General features: G+C 30.4%; 1 protein-coding gene across 1 annotated transcript in view; it reads left to right on the forward strand.

The window, feature by feature from the left end:
* The window catches only part of KrT95D (phosphofurin acidic cluster sorting protein KrT95D), a 287,611-nt gene that overhangs the window by 220,620 nt on the left and 45,181 nt on the right, over window positions 1-21,810 (forward strand). Inside the window, exon 5 of the mRNA XM_075292058.1 lies at window positions 19,319-19,575. Coding sequence (XP_075148173.1) covers window positions 19,319-19,575 — 257 coding nt within the window. The remainder of the gene's footprint in view (window positions 1-19,318; window positions 19,576-21,810) is intronic.

Raw genomic sequence — 21,810 nt, forward strand, 5'->3', positions numbered from 1 at the left:
TTTGTTACAAAATTTTTATTTTTTCAATAACAAAGGTTATTTTTGAAACAACAACACATTCCATTTCGTTTATATCAAACACTGTTCTTTTCTGGCTTTAGGTCTTTAATAAGACACATTTTACAGTTCAAAATTAAATATACTGTAATGTAATGTTGAACTTTTTTCGGAATCTTCCGAACATATCTGGAATATATGTAAAAAAAAAACAAAAAAAAACTTTGGTCGAAGCAGGGATCGAACCCACGACCCTTGGCATGCAAGTCGGACGTAGCAACCACTGCTCCACGGTGCCAAACTAAATGTTTGTTTCTGTTAAATAAACTTTGTTTATTCGGTTCGTGGGCGCCGCAAGCTATGCTATATAAATAAAACTTATATGGATATTTATCTATTGATGACCATAACAGGTACATAGCTCAGTGGTTAGTGTGTTGGCTTACAAAGTGCATAGTCCGCGGTTCGATTCTCCGTCCAGGTAAACAAATTTTAAAAATTTATAAAATCGTATAATTTCTTCTACATTGTTGGTATTACAGAAAAAGGTGATAAGAACTAAAAAATCTCGGGGATGTGAGAGAAAATGCAATTAGCAAGAAAATGTTTTTTTTTTTTGAGTTTGTCTTTATGAAATTGTTTTTACAACCTGGAAAAGAATAAACGTTTATCACAAAAAGTATATACTTTTCTACCAAATGCACTTCCTTACAGCGAAAAGCAAATGAGAAACGAACTTTGTTTGTCTAAAATTTCGTTTGGGAGGAAAGAATTATTTTTTTGCGTGTATCAAAACATTTGTATCTTGACGCTCACTTCATACCGGTATATCTGGTAGAGTTAAAATGATGACATATAGTGTTCACTTTTTCTTGAGTGTATCGCTCCATGTTTCGATACAGCCACCAAGTAGGCATAAACTTTGAATCTGGGACTTTTTATCTCAACCAATTTTTCGAAATAGTTCCCATACAAATCGATCCACGACGTTACTGCTTGAGGGTCTAAAATCGATTTGACAAAAAAATCTGAATACGGCTCTCTATGGTCATTTTGTCCTTACAATTTGGTGATTCGATTTAAAAATGGGTATCTTATCATGAAAGAAAAGTTTGTTGTTGTTTAGGAATATATTTTGTAAAAATTCGTTTTTCGGAATTAAATTTCGTTTTATGGTTTTCCTAATATTTCTATTCAAAAATTTATAAAAATGTAATTAAAACTTAAAAACTCAGATTGTACTTTTCAAAATGTTTCTTTTGTTATTCTTTTGTTCATGCTATCAGTTCCTTTTTCTTTGAACGATGATTCATTTCTCTAATTATATAAAAAAAAAAGATTTTATCATAATTACACTCTAGGAATGAAAGACAACACCAAAAAGGCATGATATTCCGCTAAACTTTCTTATATTGAGATGTGCTTATATCCGCTAACCATTTTGGAACAGATTTACACAGAAAAAAAATTTCACGAAAATTTTTCCAACTAAAGTATTAACTGAGTTTTAAAAAATGTTAAATTAAACATTTTTTAATTGAAACAAAAATCAATCACAAAAGTTAATAGTATTAATTAATTTGTTGATCCAATTTGTTTTTAATTGACTTTCAATTCTATGGTACACTCTAATATATCAATTTAATACCTATACACACTTTAAAGTGTTTGCAATTTTATGATCGGACATCCATATATACATTTTCGTGTGTTTTTTTTTTTTTTGCATAAGTCATGGGAAATTTTTTCGAAAATTCATGGAAATTCATATGCTTAATCGTTTTAATAATAAATATAAAACACGTTCTTTCTTTTGGTGACAAAAAGAACAACGCGCTGCGATGAAATAATTCATGACAGAACATTTTCACGATAATTTTTCAATATTCACAATATTTTTAAATTTTAATTCATTATTCTTGCGAAAAAAAAACAGGTTTGTGTTTTTCTCATCAAAACAATGGCCGCCGTTATTAGTGCTTATATTTATATAAATAAAAATGAAAATACTTATGAGATCTATTTCAAAGTCCTTGTTTTATTTAAAAAAAAAAAAAAAGTTTAAAGCTTTTTATTTTATATTTAACTAGGAATTAATAAAAATGTTGATAATGCAACTAGAATAAAGTCAAATTTAGATGTTATTGATATTTAAATATATGCGAATATTTGAAACAAAACCAAATATACTCCTTAATTAAAGTTATTTTGAGTATATGGAAAGAATTTAAAAATTTTAAAATGGTGTCTTAAAACCTTTTAAAATTCAATTTAAAAATTTTAAAAGATTTTACGACACCCTTTTAAAATTTTTAAATTCCGCCCCTACACTCAAAATAGCTTTATTTCAATTCAAAGATTTTGACCTTATCTTAAGGATTTTAGTATTTATTTGATTCTGCTTTAAAATAAAGATTTTTAGGGAGATATCTAACTTTACATGTAGTCTCTATAAATTTAAAATTAGAGTACAGATCTTATTTATTAAATTTTTGTACTCTTTTAGTGATATATCATATACAAATAAATGTCAGACAAATCCAAATTATAACACATAGCAAAATAGGGTTTCTTAATTTCAAAACAACCTTAAATCAAAAATCCTTAAGTTAAGTATTAGTCTATGTTTGAAGCTTTTTAACTTTAATTCAAAGATTCAATACGATTATTGGGTTGCCTTTTTTATTTTGGGATTGGGAAACCCTAGTGTTGCTATCTGTCAACTGACAGGTCTATCGTAAAGCTTGACATTTATGAGGTTATAATCGCTTAGAGCGTTTTGACATACACGGAAAAAATTTGACGAATTTTTTTGAATTAAAGTTTTAATTGATTATATAAAATAAAAATTTAATTGATTCAACAATTTTTTTTAATTGAAACAAAAACAATCACAAAAATTAATAGTATCAATTAATTTTTTAAATGACTTTCAATTAATTTCTACACTGAAAAAACAGTGAACCCACCAGGAAGAAAACTTTCGGTTAATTTTAGAAAATTTTGAATATTTGTAGAAAATTTTAACTAAACAGTATTACAAACGTTGGCATCACGCCGATGTCCTAAAAATAAGTAAATACTTTTCGACAAATTCAAGAAAATTTATTAGACATAACTAAGTTTTTTCACTTGTTAAAGAAAATTTTGTAGTTTGAAGGAAAAACTTGGAGTTCAAAATTGCAAGAATGTCTTTAGTGACATACGAAGTTCATGATGGACGCATTTTTGGTAAAATTTACAAATTTAAAGAAATTCTGAACTATTTTGTGGAAGACACGAATTTATTTAATCTTTATGTTTCATTTGAGTATATTTTTTTCCTTGATATTAGTTAATTTAACTAACGCACACAAAAAATTATTAGAGTAAAGGAAACTTCCTCCAAACATAATAATTCCATGAACTAAAATAAAGTTAAATTGGCTTTAGTGAAATAGAGAGTTCACTTTTTTTTGAGTGTAATTGATACTATCAATTCTGTGATTTCAATTCTGACATTTGAATTAAAAATTAATTGGATCGTTTAATTTCGTGATTGAAGACAAACAATATTTTTTTGTGTGTACGAGTGCAATATGTAACAGGTTGGCTGATAAGTCCCCGGTCTAACAAAGAAAAACACATTTTTTTTGTCAAAATTCGTTTTTATTATTCAACATAGTTCCCTTCAAGAGCGATACAACGATTATAACGACCTTCCAATTTTTTGATACCATTTTGGTAGTACTCCTTCGGTTTTGCCTCAAAATAGGCCTCAGTTTCGGCGATCACCTCTTCATTGCAGCCAAATTTTTTCCCTGCGAGCATCCTTTTGAGGTGTGAGAACAAGAAAAAGTCGCTGGGGCCAGATCTGGAGAATACGATGGATGGGGAAGCAATTCGAAGCCCAATTCATGAATTTTTGCCATCGTTCTCAATGACTTGTGGCAAGGTGCGTTGTCTTGGTGGAACAACACTTTTTTCTTCTTCATATGGGGCCGTTTTGCCGCGATTTCGACCTTCAAACGCTCCAATAACGCCATATAATAGTCACTGTTGATGGTTTTTCCCTTCTCAAGATAATCGATAAAAATTATTCCATGCGCATCCCAAAAAACAGAGGCCATTACTTTGCCAGCGGACTTTTGAGCCTTTCCACACTTCGGAGACGGTTCACCGGTCGCTGTCCACTCAGCCGACTGTCGATTGGACTCAGGAGTGTAGTGATGGAGCCATGTTTCATCCATTGTCACATATCGACGGAAAAACTCGGGTGTATTACGAGTTAACAGCTGCAAACACCGCTCAGAATCATCAACACGTTGTTGTTTTTGGTCAAATGAGAGCTCGCGCGGCACCAATTTTGCACAGAGCTTCCGCATATCCAAATATTGATGAATGATATAACCAACACGTTCCTTTGATATCTTTAAGGCCTCTGCTATCTCGATCAACTTCATTTTACGGTCATTCAAAATCATTTTGTGGATTTTTTTGATGTTTTCGTCGGTAACCACCTCTTTCGGGCGTCCACTGCGTTCATCGTTCTCCGTGCTCATTTCACCACGCTTGAATTTTGCATACCAAACAATTATTGTTGATTTCCCTGAGGCAGGGTCCGGAAACTCATTATCAAGCCAAGTTTTTGCTTCCACCGTATTTTTCCCCTTCAGAAAATAGTATTTTATCAAAACACGAGATTCCTTTTTTTCTATTTGTTCACAATAACAAAAGTTGCTTCACAAAAGACGCTCTATCTCACAAACTAATTGACTTACAGACGTCAAATTTTGACACGAATCATTTGAAGGTTGGTACTATATAAAAATAATATGCATTTAATACTAGCAATGCCAACTATGTGTCAGACCGGGGACTTATCAGTCAACCTGTTATTATTTTACAGCAACTTAATCGTGAACATTTTTGTACGATTATTTTTTACAACTTTCGACGTGGATTAACCCAAAAAAGTGCATCGATGAACTTAATTCAATTTTTGGCGATGAAGCTCCGACAAAGACCAATAATAATAAGGTGAGGTTTTAGTTCATTCCAAGACGAATTTCCCGAAGGCCGTACAAAATCAGTTGTTGTTCCGGAAACTATTGATTCTGTGCGCCAACAGCTAAGATCGCCTAAAAAATTTGTTCGGGTTGGATGCAACATTTGTCAATCGCTCAAAAAAGGCTTGTGTCGATTGGTCGAAAGACGAAACACGTCTATGACATCGTGAATTTACACCCAAAACTGTTTCAAGATGAGCCAAATCCAACAAAAGTTGCTCGCGTACGAAGCACTTCCAAGCAAATAATCTCCTATTTTTTCCCACAAAAACTTGACATGTCGTAATCGTACAACTAGAACAGTCAATTCTGAGTAATACACAACCATTTGTTTGTCATTTGTCTTCCAAAAACTCAGAAAAATCAACCTCCGAGAAGGATCACTCTTCACCACAACATTGAGAGCTCTCAAACAACTGCAAGTTTGAGCACTCAAAACATCTATTTGATGGGTCATCCGCCGTATGGTCCTGACTTGGCTCCGAATGACATCTTTTTATTCCCTTACGTAAAAAATAAAATGAGAGGTCAACATTTTTTTTACACCTGAAGAAGCGGTTAATGCGTGCAGAATGCATCCCAGCAAAAAAAAAATTGGAAGTTGGTCCACAAACATGTCATTTAAAGCGCATCCCGGAATCCCCCATCAATTGTTTCTCACTTCCGAGGCAGTTCTTTTCGACGAAGTTAACAAACATTTCTTTTAAAGCGCATCCTGGGATCCCCTATCGATTTTTTCCACTTCCAATGCCATCCTTTTGGACAAATCTTAGAAAGTACGGTATTAGGCCGTTTTAAGTGAAAGTTTTGGACAATTAAATTTCGCGAAAAAGAATAGAAAATCAATAACAAATTAAAAAAAAAATAATAATAAAATAATAATAATAATTAATAATAATTCTTTTGAGAACGTTTTACAAATTATGAAAATTTTTAATTTTTTGTTTTAATGAAAAAATATATTTATACAAAAAAGTGGAATTGGAAAAAAAGTTTTGTGTTTTCCAAGGCACAACTTCCAAAGCAATGCAAAGGATCCAAAACTGGAGTACTTCCGTCTTATGACAAGTCCATGTAAAATTCATTGGTGATTATCAAAGTTTGCACTACTTCTGGATCACAAATTGGGTATCCAAACTTCTTTTTTTTTTTTTTTGCTGGGATGGTTTGGAGATACCTCAATCAAAATGGTAAACGTGTTTCTACAATTGGGTCAAACGCATACAAAAGTGCAGCGGGGAATATAACAATTTTCTAATCCCGAAATATAGAAAGCCAACCCTCGTACATTTCAGGTTCACTTGACTATTCAGACCATTGAGATACCACAAATAGTGAATTTCTCTCTTATCAATGACTTTTTCCATTCCTGGGAAAGCGGGAATTTTTTTCGAATTTCCCGGGCATATATTTAGACATTTAAATATATTAAAAATCGCCTAAAGCAAGGGTTATAAGGTGTTGTCTGGACAATTAACTATGTATATTATACTAAAATAAGAAATATTTTGTAATAAAACAAAATACAAAAAGCTTTTACAATGGGCACAATGGACAGTCTCTTCCGATATAGTGGGATTTTTCTGTAACATTAAAACTTATGGAAATTAAAGAAACTTATTTCTATGTCACCGTAAAACAGAGTCACTATATACACATGTTCAATATTCCCAGAAGGAATACACCATCTATATTTGAAATTAAGGTATCTATAATAATAAAAATTGCCATTTCATAAACACATCCTTACAATAATTATAAAAATATTTTGAAAGTATGCAATTGCAAAAGTGGTTTACAGTACGTAACGGATATAAGCACATCTCATATAAGAAAATTATGCATATAAGAAAGTCATTAAAAACACCATACCCTCTTTTTCTTTTGAATAATAATTGCGTACAAAAAAACGCATATAAGAAACAAAAATTGTGTATTTTACTGAGTTTCTTATATCCATTATCCACTGTATACGGTAAAATGACCCATTGTTTATAAAGATTTACTTAGTCTACCAGTCTATTGGAATGCCGGTTTACCAAAATATGTCGATAAAAAATTAGGAAGAGCAACCTTCTTTTAATCAATTGGTAGGCCGTTAGAACCTGGGCTAGAACCCACGACTATATATGTCGGACAAGGCAAATATTACTACTTAGTACCATATTCAAATAGGAGAATGCAATTTCCAAAGTAATTGAAAATGTTTACTTAAATTATTTCATTTCATAGTTTATTTTCTCTAAACAAAAATCCCAAAAACAATTATATTATATTATATATTCTTCTCTACTTACACTAATAGAAAAAAATACGTTTCACAATCGTGAACGGACGTTGTCAAAATGAAACGGAAACGTTCACAAAAAATCAAACGGAATGTTCACGATTTCGTCCACGGGCGTTCACGATTTCATGAACGGCATTCGTTTTTCTTTGGCCATGAAAAGTCTCAAAATAATCTTTAGACGTTGTTATGGCAACTCCGCCGTTGGCGACTGTTAACGCGTATCGTGCAGGCAACACAGGTTCGAGTCACGGTAGCGGAAATATTTTTTTTTAATTTTGTTTATAAATTCGTAACCATTACGTTCTCAGATCATGAACGCTGGTTGTTGTCTTGACAACGTATGGTGTCATTTTTACGTTGTCAGATTGTTCTCAGTTTGACAACACATGTGTGATGATTCACTTTCATGAACGGACCGTTTCGAAATGACCACACCGTTCATGATTTTTTCTATGGGTGTAGGCTAAATTATACCCCATTCACATGAGACTCAAAATGGATTTGAAGTCCCTTATTTACAAAAAAATGACTGTTGAAAATAGTTAAAAGTAGATTTTGGAAGTGTAATGAGAATGATGATTTACCCAATGGTAAAAAATAATATTTTTTGTAGTATTTATCCCTCCATTTTATATAAAATACTGCAAAGAAAACTTCCCGGGAATTCCCGCACTTAATTCCTCGGAAAGCGGGAGCGAAAAAATAGCGAATTCCCGGGAAAACCTCTAACTACAATTTTATAGAAGCTAATATTAAGAATTTCTTCGATTTGAAAATCTACTGTAAATTAATAAGGAATGATGTCTGAATTTGGTATATCTCCTCCAATTTTTATAATTATTATATGAACATTTATATTTTAATTGCATTTTGTTTTATCCCCCAGGGTGTGAGTGTGTAATTAAGGCCGGTGTAAATTGTGTATTTAAAAATAAACGCTGTACACACTTGTCATCTATGATAAATGTCATGAATGGAAAACGTGATAAACTCTGATTAGCTCTTAAGAAATTTTAGTTTTTTTCCCATGTTTTGTTATAATTAATTTTTAAATGGTTCCATTGCCTTATAAAGGGTGATTTGTTAAGAGCTTGATAACTTTTTTTTAAAAAAAAACGCATAAAATTTGCAAAATCTCATCGGTTCTTTATTTGAAACGTTAGATTGGTCCATGACATTTACTTTTTGAAGATAATTTCATTTAAATGTTGACCGCGGCTGCGTCTTAGGTGGTCCATTCGGAAAGTCCAATTTTGGGCAACTTTTTCGAGCATTTCGGCCGGAATAGCCCGAATTTCTTCGGAAATGTTGTCTTCCAAAGCTGGAATAGTTGCTTATTTCTGTCTTATTTCTGTAGACTTTAGACTTGACGTAGCCCCACAAAAAATAGTCTAAAGGCGTCAAATCGCATGATCTTGGTGGCCAACTTACCGGTCCATTTCTTGAGATGAATTGTTCTCCGAAGTTTTCCCTCAAAATGGCCATAGAATCGCGAGCTGTGTGGCATGTAGCGCCATCTTGTTGAAACCACATGTCAACCAAGTTCAGTTCTTCCATTTTTGGCAACAAAAAGTTTGTTAGCATCGAACGATAGCGATCGTCATTCACCGTAACGTTGCGTCCAACAGCATCTTTGAAAAATACGGTCCAATGATTCCACCAGCGTACAAACCACACCAAACAGTGCATTTTTCGGGATGCATGGGCAGTTCTTGAACGGCTTCTGGTTGCTCTTCACTCCAAATGCGGCAATTTTGCTTATTTACGTAGCCATTCAACCAGAAATGAGCCTCATCGCTGAACAAAATTTGTCGATAAAAAAGCGGATTTTCTGCCAACTTTTCTAGGGCCCATTCACTGAAAATTCGACGTTGTGGCAGATCGTAAGTCTATTCATGATGAAATGTCAAAGCATACTGAGCATCTTTCTCTTTGACACCATGTCTGAAATCCCACGTGATCTGTCAAATACTAATACATGAAAATCCTAACCTCAAAAGAATCACCCTTTACATGTGGACAATAATGACACACTATCTACAGCAAATAATAAAAACCATATCGGGTGACATATATAGTTCATAATGGGACCCTCCACTCATAAATGCCGGCCGGCCGGCTGTCTATAACTATAAGATAAGACCAAGGGACCATACAATAGTAATAGTGCACCCAAAATGCTCGTTTCAAGTTTTTAAACTCTACGGAGAACACATGTAAGTGTTGTTGTTGTTATTGTTGCTGAATGAGTCAAGACGATATCATTCTCACTTTATAAATTCTCACTTGAAATTTTCGTAAACATTTTCTCTGGAAATATGGAAATCTTCAGTGAGTGTAGACAGTTGGTTGGGTGGTAGGCGGACTTGTTGAATTCAATAAACACCTTCCACCAGTGACGATACGCAGTACTCTTAATGGCAGCACCCTGGCTCTTTGTGAATAATTGTCGAGTGATTTGGTGCAATGATAACAGCAGTACCACCGTGGTGCGACAAGTGCCTACACAATATATGCATGCTCCCTTCAAGGTGATGACATATTTTTATTTCTTTATGAAATAGCCTGTTTGCGTAGTATGTGAATGAGTGAATTTTAAGGAAATATGAGTGTTTCGATTATTTTTAAAAAAGCAATTCACACAACAAAGTCACAAAAACAAATCGATATCTAAGAAATATATGCATATGTGTATATATTTTCTTAACCTCTTGTGGTTTTGTTTACTTTAGTGAATTGTCTCTACTCAGATCTCTCGCACTCTCCATCATCTCTTGATATCTTTAACAGAAGTTATGGAGAATACTCATAAATCGCCCACATTTACAGCAACAAGCAAACAAATCTCAATGAGTGTACAGTGTCTCACAGTAAAAAAATAAAAAAATAAAAAATGTAATGAAGTCGATTGTCGATGGTTGAAGTCGATTATTATATACACAGAAAAAAATTTGTTTCCTAATACAATCACGAAATTAATTGATCCAATTAATTTTTTAATTAATTGGATCTTTAATCACGGAAATGTTTCAATTGTGCATATCAAGTTTTATACTTGATTAAAAAATTACAGTGAATACTTTGAGAAGTGAACGCCCAGTGTCGCCTATATTTTGTCCACATTTGGGAGGTGTCCTGTTATGAGAGGTTAATTTTAATGTGTTAATATAGCAAACCTTTCCAGACAACTGTCCGGTTTTCAGAGTTTCCAAGTTTGAGAGATTTTACTGCAATTGATTTCATTAGCAAATTTCAATTAATTTTTTTAATTGATTCAATTAAAATTTTAATTGATGTTGATTACAAAAATCAATTAACTTTGTAATAAAAACTTAACTAGTTTCAATCACTTTCTTAACTAACTTATCCCCATTTTCATGAGCTCTGTTAGTGCTTCGTTAGCTAACGAACTTTTAGACTGTACTATGAACATATCCACCATCTTGTCTATATATTCCATATGCCAGTTAAGAACTATAATGCTAAAAACTATTCAGTTAAAGTTAACCTGAGAAAATATATTTGAAATTTACTTTCTGTTAACTGGCAGTTAAAGCCACATGAAAATGACCGTTAGTGTGTTAAGTTTGATTAAAATATTCATTGTTTAAAATAAATATTTAAAAAAATTCCAAATTTTTTTATAGCCCTGGAAAGTCATCCTTATTTTATGTACACTAACGTCATCCTTTCGGTTTATTTCAAGGCGCTATAATTTGCCTCGTGAGCAAAAGTGAGAACCGAAATGGAGTTAATTTTCTTACATTGTGTCCAGTAATGAGAGGTTAATTTTAATGTGTTAATATAGCAAACGTCCCCACACAACTGTCCCCTTTTGGGAGGTATCCACTTTTCTGAATGTCCAAGATCGAGAGATTTCTCTCTAAATGTATAACATCCTTTCACGGGTCAGTTTCAGATCTTTAGCTATTTGATTACCACTACGTCGTGTATGTGTTTGAATTCGAGTCGCGAACCATTTTAGTAGTTTTTAATGTTAAGTTTATGCCTAAACTTTCCAGATAGTGGAATAGTCTTCGCAATTTTGAAGTTATGTTGGGAACAGACCAATGTTGGACTATAAGAAGTGACAGCCCGTTATTTCAGGTTCCCTTAGACAATTCAGTCCATTGTGATACCACAAGTGGTGAAATTCTCTCTCACCAATGAGAGTTGTCCGATTCTATATTTAGCTCAATGACAATGGATATCCTTTTTATAGCCGAGCGAACGGCGTTATACACCACCTACAGAAGCGTTGAAACTCTCAGAAATGTTCGCAGCATTACTGAGAAGGCATTCGGTCGAAAATGGGATTAAACCCATGAACCCTGTTAACCATTGTTCCAGAGTGGCTCCCAGTTTTTAATAAACTTTAAGAAATAATCGGAAAATTTAATAGAACTCATTGACCAGAGAGTAGTCCACAACAAGCATTATCGTTATAGATATCAGATGATATTACCCTCAACGATTTTTTTTAGATTTTAACTTTTTCTAAAATTTGAAAAAAGGATAATTTAACACATTCATATTTACCGTTTAACCCTTTCACTACCGATGTCCACTTAGAAGGACATTCGAAAAAGGCACCAAATTCTATTTTCCCACTTAGTTTCGATTTATTTCTCGATGTTATTTTAATGTAGAGGCTTTAATCTAAATAATCTATAAATATTGTCCATATGGGTGAAGTCTAAAATACATTTTTATAATCTTCTTTAACAATAAACGAAAAATACGAAAATTTGAGACAATTTGTGTACTGTATGTTTCTAGTAAATGGGCATTTATACAAAAACTATAGCTGATACTTGTATATGTTCTTTTTTGTATTTTTTCTCACACTTTGAAAGATATTATAGGCCAAATTGTGCTTATTTTCGTTAGGCTATTTGGTCACAATTCAAGAATCAAGTTTTCAGAACAAGCTCATATAGCTCTTGAAGTAATTGAGGTAGGTTTTCAAAATTACTATTTTTGTTCTACATGCTATTAGTACAAGTAAAAACAGAAGAAAAATCAAAATTTTTATCATTAGTTTTATTTCGGTAGTGAAAGGGTTAAACTAAAATCCCATAGAAATATTTGCTTCATATCAGCATTTAATGCAATATCTTCGATTTCAGTCGAGTTTCAAAAAAAAAAAAAATCAAAAGTGGTTTAGTCGAATTTGAAGATTACAAAAAAAGTAGACTTGGACTACTAAAAAAAAAAAAAAAATAAATAAATAAATAATTTTTGTTTCCCCTGTATTCCAATTGTCTAGATGTCTACGTCAATCTTTTAGTAACATCCTGCTTTTTATAGATTTTATTAGGGATTTTGTGAGAAAACATTCAACAATTAATAAGTTATAAAAAAATCTTAAACCGAAAACCCAATTTTTTGTGTATAATATAAAAGGGAAAGATCAGAGAAATATCCCAAAAATGCATGTACGAATACTGCAACTATCTAAGGGGAAAATCAATCTTTATTTTTATCTCAGCCATCTAATGTAACATGGAATGCCCCATGTTAATTTATATATAATGATTAATTGTACAAATAATCCTCGTATATGCTTGGTTGGGGGTATACAAAAAATAAAATCTATAAAACAGATGCATTGACAATGAAATACTTGAAAACCATACAATCACGACATAAGATGATGGCACTTTTGGCTTATTGCCACTAAAAATTACCCATCAGCTGACCAGCATTAGGTTTTTTTCTTTCTTCACTTCTATTACAGTTGGTCACACTGTAGTCGATAGTAAACAACATGTGTTGTTATTATTTATGTCTTTCTCTCCCTAATTTTTAGATAAACAATGAGATGGTCTGCTCTTTCTTACTGTGAGAGTAAGAAAGAGAAGTTTACATATTGTATGAAAGAGTATAGCATTTAATGCGTATTGAAAGAGATTAAATTAACTAAAAATCTTTACGCTCATCAAAATCGATTTGAAATTATTTATTATGCTCATATGACGCTGTAGTTGGAAAGTTTTTGTTATTGTTAGCAGCTCTCTGTTTTTACTAAATGTGGTATTCTCTAGTTGTTTGGTTGTGCCGACCCTACTTTCTTGGCCAATGAGTAGATTGTGTTTGTATTGTCGTAAAAACAACAACAACAATCACCACAGCAGCAGCAGCAGTAATGACCAGAAAAAAAAAAACAACACAGAGATAATGAAGTGTATTTTCTTATAATTGAGAAAAGCCCCATCAAAAGTCATATCAGTCAGTTTTGAATGCGCCTCAAGATATAACAGTTCACATTAAGATACCAAGCGCAACGCAGCGCGTCGCGTTTTTTCGTTCAATTGAAAAATCGTAAATTAACAAAAAAAAAAAAAAAAATAAATTAAAGCGTAAAAGCGGTCAATGTTTTTTTATGTTTGTTTCCCTCTATATACGAGTCGGTTAATAACAAAAGCAAAACAAAAAAACAAAATTGGTGGAAAAAATACAATTAAACGTGTGGTGCTGATGGTTGAATGAATCATCAAAAAAGTTCAAAATAATAACAAGAAATAATATTTGTTTAAAATTGTGATACAGCTAGAAAATAACAAACCATACAAAAATGAAAGAAACAGTTATAAAACCACCGCGAATAATGCGATTTTTCTTAAAAAGTAATAAAAAAATCATCAATTCCTAAATCCATAAAAATAAATGTGTTGCTTATTAATAGTGATTTAACTAACCAAGAAAATTAACTAAAATTTAAAAGTTGTATTGTGAGCTTTTGAGTAATTAAAAAAATTTACTACTTACCAACATCTTTAGAAATGTCCATGAGTTGATTATATTTTCAATATGTGTAATATCACAAAATGCATTTTTATTAGAAAAAAAATCAAAAAAAGCATAATAAAAAAATAGATATATATATTTTTAATTTATTCGGATATTTGAAAAAATATTTCAAATTCTCCGGTTCACCTGAAATGTTCATGATGCATAAGAGTTGACCCAGCGATAAATGCTGGTTACTATATTCTTTTATATTCGTGGATATAGGTATTAATATTTTGGAAAAGAGGCTAAATATTTTTTCAACATAGTCTTCCAAATTTATAACCCAGTCTCAAATATAACCCATCTTAGCAAAGGTGGCGGTGATCATCTCATGCAATTTTTCAGCTAGTGACTTTCATAACTTTGAAAACAAAAATAAGTAGAACTTGGTCAAATCAGGAGAATTCGTTGGACGGTACAACATTTCCCACTTCAATTTCATCATGGCGATGGCGGGTCATAAAATCCGCCAAAGAATTCCACAGAGTCCTATGATACAGTCCTATGATAGTTTTACCCTTCTCCAGATAGTCGATGTACATCTCACAGTTTTGAATCCCAGAAAAAGTTGTCCTACACCTTTGCCGCCTATGGGCCAATATTCGCCTTTTTCGGAGCATATGTGTACTAGGGAATTTAGGTTTCGGCGATTTTCACGAAAAACCAAAGAATTGAATTGGGTTATTGCAGCAACTAAGCAAATGCGGCGCCAAACGCGTCAAAAGTTTTTTCATGGCCGAAATTTCTTGCAGGTTATGACCTTTAAAATATCTACTGTCTCGACCATCTCGTGCCCCAATATGTGTTTCGTTATGAGAACTGTTGCATATTCTCTGTCAAAAAATAAAATTATGCTCCTGAAGTATGTTTGAGTTGATCATATTCCTTTTCGCCTACATTGGAGCACGTTTTGCCGGATGCACTTCACAATTTCGTTTGTTTCCAGATTTCGAATGTTCCTCGATTTTGTTTTCTAATACCTAATAATTTGGCATTGTACATGCTTGGCATAGATTTATACCTCTCCAAAAAGCGATAACTATGAACTTTCCATCCGAACCAGTCTTCACCTTCTTTGGAACACGTTGCCGGGTGCAGTCCACTGTTTTGTCAGTTTCTTGGTCTCTGGTGTATATCAGTCAATCTATATTTTGTCGACCGTCACGAAACTCCCTCGTGTTGGAAGCAACCAAACGATTGACATTTTTGTCTGAAATTTCGTGATTGACCATCGCGATGTTTTGAAATGCCTATTGTCGCAACTGGGTTAGGTTAGGTGGCAGCCCGATGTATCAGGCTCACTTAGACTATTCAGTCCATTGTGATACCACAATTCGTGAACTTCTCTCTTATCACTGAGTGCTGCCCGATACCATGTTAAGCTCAATGACAAGGGACCTCCTTTTTATAGCCGAGTCCGAACGGTGTTCCACATTGCAGTGAAACCACTTAGAGAAGCTTTGAAACCCTCAGAAATGTCACCAACATTACTGGGGTGGGATAATTCACCGCTGAAAAACTTTTTGGTGTTCGGTCGAAGCAGGAATCGAACCCACGACCTTGTGTATGCAAGGCGGGCATGCTAACCATTGCACCACGGTGGCTCCCATTGTCTCAACTATGTCGCACACCTTCCATCGGCGTTCTACCAATATGAGATCATGTTTTTTGTAACTCTATAGTAGCCATTGATGGGTCACCCTGACGTATCTGTACTCTGAAACTCAAAAAATTGTTTAATGGTAGCCAACGATGGGGAGGAGTAACTGTCAGAGTTGGAGAATTCTATAGAAATATAAAATTTTAACAAAATTTTCTATAGAATTTTCTATACAAATATTAAATTTTACAAAATTTTCTATAGAAATAACATTTTTACAAAATTTTCTATAGAAATAAAATTTGGACAAAATTTTGCATAGAAATAAAATTTTGACAACATTTTCTATAGAAATAAAATGTTGACAAAATTTTCTATAGAAATAAATGTTTGACAAAATTTTCTGTAAAAATAAAATTTTGACAAATTTTTCTATAGAAATAAAATTTTGAGAAAATTATATATAGAAATAAAATTTTGACAACATTTTCTATACAAATAAAATTTTGACTAAATTTTGTATAGAAATAAACGTTTGACAAAACTTTCTATAGAAATAAATGTTTGACAAAATTTTCTATAGAAATAAAATTTTGACAAATTTTTCTATAGAGATACAATTTTGACAAAATTTTCTGTACAAATATTTTTTTTCCGATTGATTATCGTTGACCTTTTTACTTTATTTTTAAGCAATACTTATCATAGTTTCGGCTATAGGTCGATTAAAAAAACATAGGATTGATGTTTTTATTTAAGTTTTATTTCCAATATTTCGGTTGACTTCGTCAAAACCGTTTTCAAGGAGTTATTCTGGTGTGCACAGCTTCACACTCTGTAAAACATAATACAACTTAAATAAAAACATCAATCCCATGTTTTTTAATCGACCTATAGCCGAAACTATGATAAGTATTGCTTAAAAATATAAAATTTTGACAAAATTTTCTATAGAAATAAAATTTTGACAAAATTTTCTATAGAAATAAAATGTTGACAAAATTTTCTATATTTATAAAATTTTGACAAAATTTTCTATAGCAATAAAATTGTGACAAAATGTTCTATACAAATCAACGTTTGACAGAATTTTCTGTAAATATAAAATTTTGACAAAACTTTCTATAGAAATAAAATTTTGATAAAATTTTCTATACAAATGTAAAATTTTGACAAAATTTTCTATAGAAATAAAATTTTAGCAAAATTTTCTATAGAAAAAAAATTTCGACAAAATTGTCTATACAAATGTTAAATTTTGACAAAATTTTCTATAGAAATAAAATTTTGACAAAATTTTCTATAGTAATGAAATTTTGACAAAATTTTCTATAGAAATAAACGTTTGACAAAACTTTCTATAGAAATAAATGTTTGACAAAATTTTCTATAGAAATAAATGTTTGACAAAATTTTCTGTATATATATAAAATTTTGACAAAATAAAATTTTGATAAAATTTTCTATACAAATATAAAATTTTGACGTAATTTTCTGTAGAAATAAAATTTTAACAAAATTTTCTATAGAAATAAATTTTTGACAAAATTTTCTATAGAAATTAAATTTTGACAAAATTTTCTATACAAATATAATTTTTTTTTCTGATTGATTATCGTTGACCTTTTTTCTTTATTTTTAAGCAATACTTATCATAGTTTCGGCTATAGGTCGATTAAAAAAACATAGGATTGATGTTTTTATTTAAGTTTTATTTCCAATATTTCGGTTGACTTCGTCAAAACCGTTTTCAAGGAGTTATTCTGGTGTGCACAGCTTCACACTCTGTAATACATAATACAACTTAAATAAAAACATCAATCCCATGTTTTTTTAATCGACCTATAGCCGAAACTATGATAAGTATTGCTTAAAAATATAAAATTTTGACAAAATTTTCTATAGAAATAAAATTTTAACAAATTTTTCTATAGAAATAAAATGTTGACAAAATTTTCTATATTAATAAAATTTTGACAAAATTTTCTATAGCAATAAAATTTTGACAAAATTTTCTATACAAATCAACGTTTGACAGAATTTTCTGTAAATATAAAATTTTGACAAAATTTTCTATAGAAATAAAATTTTGATAAAATTTTCTATACAAATGTAAAATTTTGACAAAATTTTCTATAGAAATAAAATTTTAGCAAAATTTTCTATATGAATAAAATGTTGACACAATTTTCTATAGTAATAAAATTTTGACAACATTTTCTATAGCAATAAAATTTTGACAAAATTTTCTATGAAAATAAAATTTTAACAAAATTTTCTATAGAAATAAAATTTGGCAAAATTTTCTGTAGAAATAAAATTTTGACAACATTTTCTAAAGAAATAAAATTTGGACATCATTTTCTGTAGAAATAAAATTTTGACAAAATTTTCTATAGAAATAAATGTTGACAAAATTTTCTATAGAAATAAAATTTTGACAACATTTTCTATAGAAATAAAATGTTGACTAAATTTTCTACAGAAATAAAATTTTGACTAAATTTTCTATAGAAATCAAATGTGGACAAAATTTTCGTTAGAAATAAAATGTTGACATAATTTTCTATAGTAATAACATTTTGACAACATTTTCTAAAGAAATAAAATTTTGACAAAATTTTCTATAGACATGAAATTTTGACAAAATTTTCTATAGAAATAAAATGTTGACAACATTTTCTATAGAAATAAAATGTTGACAAAATTTTCTATAGTAATAACATTTTGACAACATTTTCTAAAGAAATAAAATTTTGACAAAATTTTCTATAGAAATAAAATGTTGACTAAATTTTCTATAGAAATCAAGTGTGGACAACATTTTCTGTAGAAATAAAATTTTGACAAAATTTTCTGTAGAAATCAAATTTTCACAAAATTGCCTATAGAAATAAAATTTTGACAACATTTTCTGTAGAAATAAAATTTTTACAAAATTTTCTGTAGAAATAAAATTTTGACTAAATTTTCTATATAAATAAATTTTTGACTCAATTTTTTGTAGAAATAAAATTTTGACTAAATTTTATATAGAAATAAAATTTTGACTAAATTTTCTATTGAAATAAAATTTTGACTAAATTTTCTATAGAAATCAAGTGTGGACAACATTTTCTGTAGAAATAAAATTTTGACAAAATTTTCTGTAGAAATCAAATTTTGACAAAATTGCCTATAGAAATAAAATTTTGACAAAAATTTCTATAGAATTAAAATGTTCACAAAAGAAGCCATGAGTTTCTGAAGTGATGTCTACATGGATCGAATCGAAACCTTCGTCGAAAATCGATTTAATGATTAGTGTTTCATTCTGGGGCGATATACTCAACTCCTGCTTCATTAAAACCTGTTATTTATATTTTAAAAATTATGTGTCAAATTACGGTCAATCGATTCATAAAGCTTTCGTTTATCTCTACAACATATTCATTAAATTCACCCATATTACGATTTTTATTACATTTTCTTTATATAATAATATTATTATTATTGTTGCTGTCTAGAGAGTTATTTTTAAATGTTATCACCACACAGCAAATAAAATGAATGTTATTTAATGAACATAAATCTCATTTCCATTTGTAGATCGTGTAGCAGAATACTCTGATGAAGATGAAGAAGGTGAATTTAGTTCGGGTGAATTTAATGATGATCTCGGTATACCCGGCTATGATCCGAAACGCGATTATAATCCTTCTAAGCATGATATGAGAAAATATCGTAAATTACAAAGGTCCGAAGTGGAAGACGTTGTAGCATTAGCCGGTTCCAATAATCCCGTCGATAGTGATAGTGAATTCGAAATGAAGGATAAAAGTTCATCACGTGCAAAGATTAGCAGGGTAAGTAACTCATATTATGAACGTTTTTATTTAAATATATACAGAGTAAATAAATTTCGAACAAAAAAACATGTACACCGAAAAAAAAAATTGATTCAGTAATAAAATTTATGGAACCTATTTTTTAGGTCACAAAATATTCACAATATTAAGGAGAAATTTGTTGTTGAATACATTTTGAATTGAATAAAATAGTAATTCTAGTATCAAAGAATATTTTTCTCTAAACCTCTAAATAATAAAATTAAAGACGTTATATCTTTGAATTATCGATAAAAATTTCAATACATTATTTGAAGGAGAATGCGTCTTTTATTTAAAGTTTTTTTTTTTGAGATTTTAAGTTGAAATTTATCGAAATTTATCAAAATTAAGATGAAAAAATTCGATCCTAACATAAAATATATACAACCTTAGTATTCCTTAAAATATCGTTATTTTGCTTGAAGTCAATATCAAATCTTTAAAGATTAAAAAAAATCCAAAAAGATAAAAATCTTTCGTTTTATATCAACTTTTTGTTTAGTGTTAAATGAAAAAATGCAATAATTGAACTGTCACAACAATGAGCCCACATTTATGAATTATTTTCGAAATCTCCCTGATTCTGTCATATGCAGCCGGTACTTGTCATTCAATTAAGATTCATTCATAAAAGAACTATTAATACTAATCGTTCTATGATCTTCTTTTGTATTGTTAAATTTTAAAACTATAATTAAAAAAATAGTTTTTGTTGCTATCATAAATCACATTTTCCAAGTTCTATGGACATTTGACATGCACCGACATAGTGCATTTGAAAAAGAAAATTGAAAAAAAAAAATGTTTTATTTCACTTTGATTGTATATTTGAAAACATACCGGCACTAAAAAAAGCCTCCACCAACAAAATAGTTTAAGTTTTATTTCTAAAAGCTAATGAACTTGTCTCAAGGGAACTAATAATAACAAATAGCTAAAAATATATAGGGTAGCAGGCAAGCCGGTCGGATGACTGGTGAATGAATCTCCCTCTAATGCCATGGTGCGTGCTAATCACCTTTCTCCTCACAATGCGGTGCGGGATTTCGAATACATAATAATTCCGAATATATGATGTGTTTTATTTTAAAAATTAGGTAGTAAATTTTTTCATCAAAGCATCCAACGAAAATATCCGTGATGATGATCTTGTTAAAGATGAAAAATTGATCACAAAGGATGGAATTTAAGCTCTATATTGAGGTAAGGGCGATGAAAGCCTTGCTATATGGATTCGTCGTGTTTAGAAAGAATGCCTTCTCTAAAACTTTTCATAATAACTTTTCAAAAATAAAATTCATGTTTCTAGTGATATGCCAGAATCATTAAAAACCTTCTAAAAGGTTAGATTAAAAATAATCCTTCAACAGTTTTCGATGTGTCCATTTAAAATTTGATGGAACTTTAACCATTAAAAAATTAAATAATTAATTATCCTTAAAAATTTGTACGTATTACAATTAAAATATTAATAATCCCAATTAGCAATTAAATTAAATAAAAATTATTTCCAATTAAGAATATAATTAAAAAATAATTGATTGTCTAATTAAAAAAATCATTAAAGTTTGGACACACCATCTACTAAATTTTTAATTGAACCAATTAAAAACAAGTATATACGGCCGTAAGTTCGGCCAGGCCGAGCCCTATGGATTGCACCATGGATTGCGTAGAAACTTCTTCTAAACACTGCCATCCACAATCGAATTACTTAAGTTGCGGTAACGCTTGCCGATGTCAAGGTATCTTAACATAAAACCTCCAACACCGTCTTCTAAATTGTATGTAAGACCATACGTGATATATATTAACTCAAAAAAGATCGATTAAATACGTATATAATTCAGATTGCCAAAATTTTCTATAGAAATAAAATTTTGACAAAATTTTCTATAGATATAAAATTTTGACAAAATTGTCTATAGAAATAAAATTTTGACAAAATTTTCTATAGAAATAAAATTTTCACAAAATTTTCTATAAAAATAAAATTTTAACCAAATTGTCTATAGAAATAAAATTTTCACAAAAGTTTCTATAGAAATAAAATTTTGACAAAATTTTCTATAGAAATGATATTTTCTATAGAAATAAAATTTTAACACAATTTTCTGTAGAAATAAAATTTTGACAAAATTTTCCATAGAAATAAAACTTTGACAAAATTTTCTATAGAAATAAAATTTTGGTAGATTAACCATGATTATG

This window comes from Haematobia irritans, chromosome 1 (genome assembly GCF_050003625.1).
Source record: "Haematobia irritans isolate KBUSLIRL chromosome 1, ASM5000362v1, whole genome shotgun sequence".
Taxonomy (NCBI): domain Eukaryota; kingdom Metazoa; phylum Arthropoda; class Insecta; order Diptera; family Muscidae; genus Haematobia; species Haematobia irritans.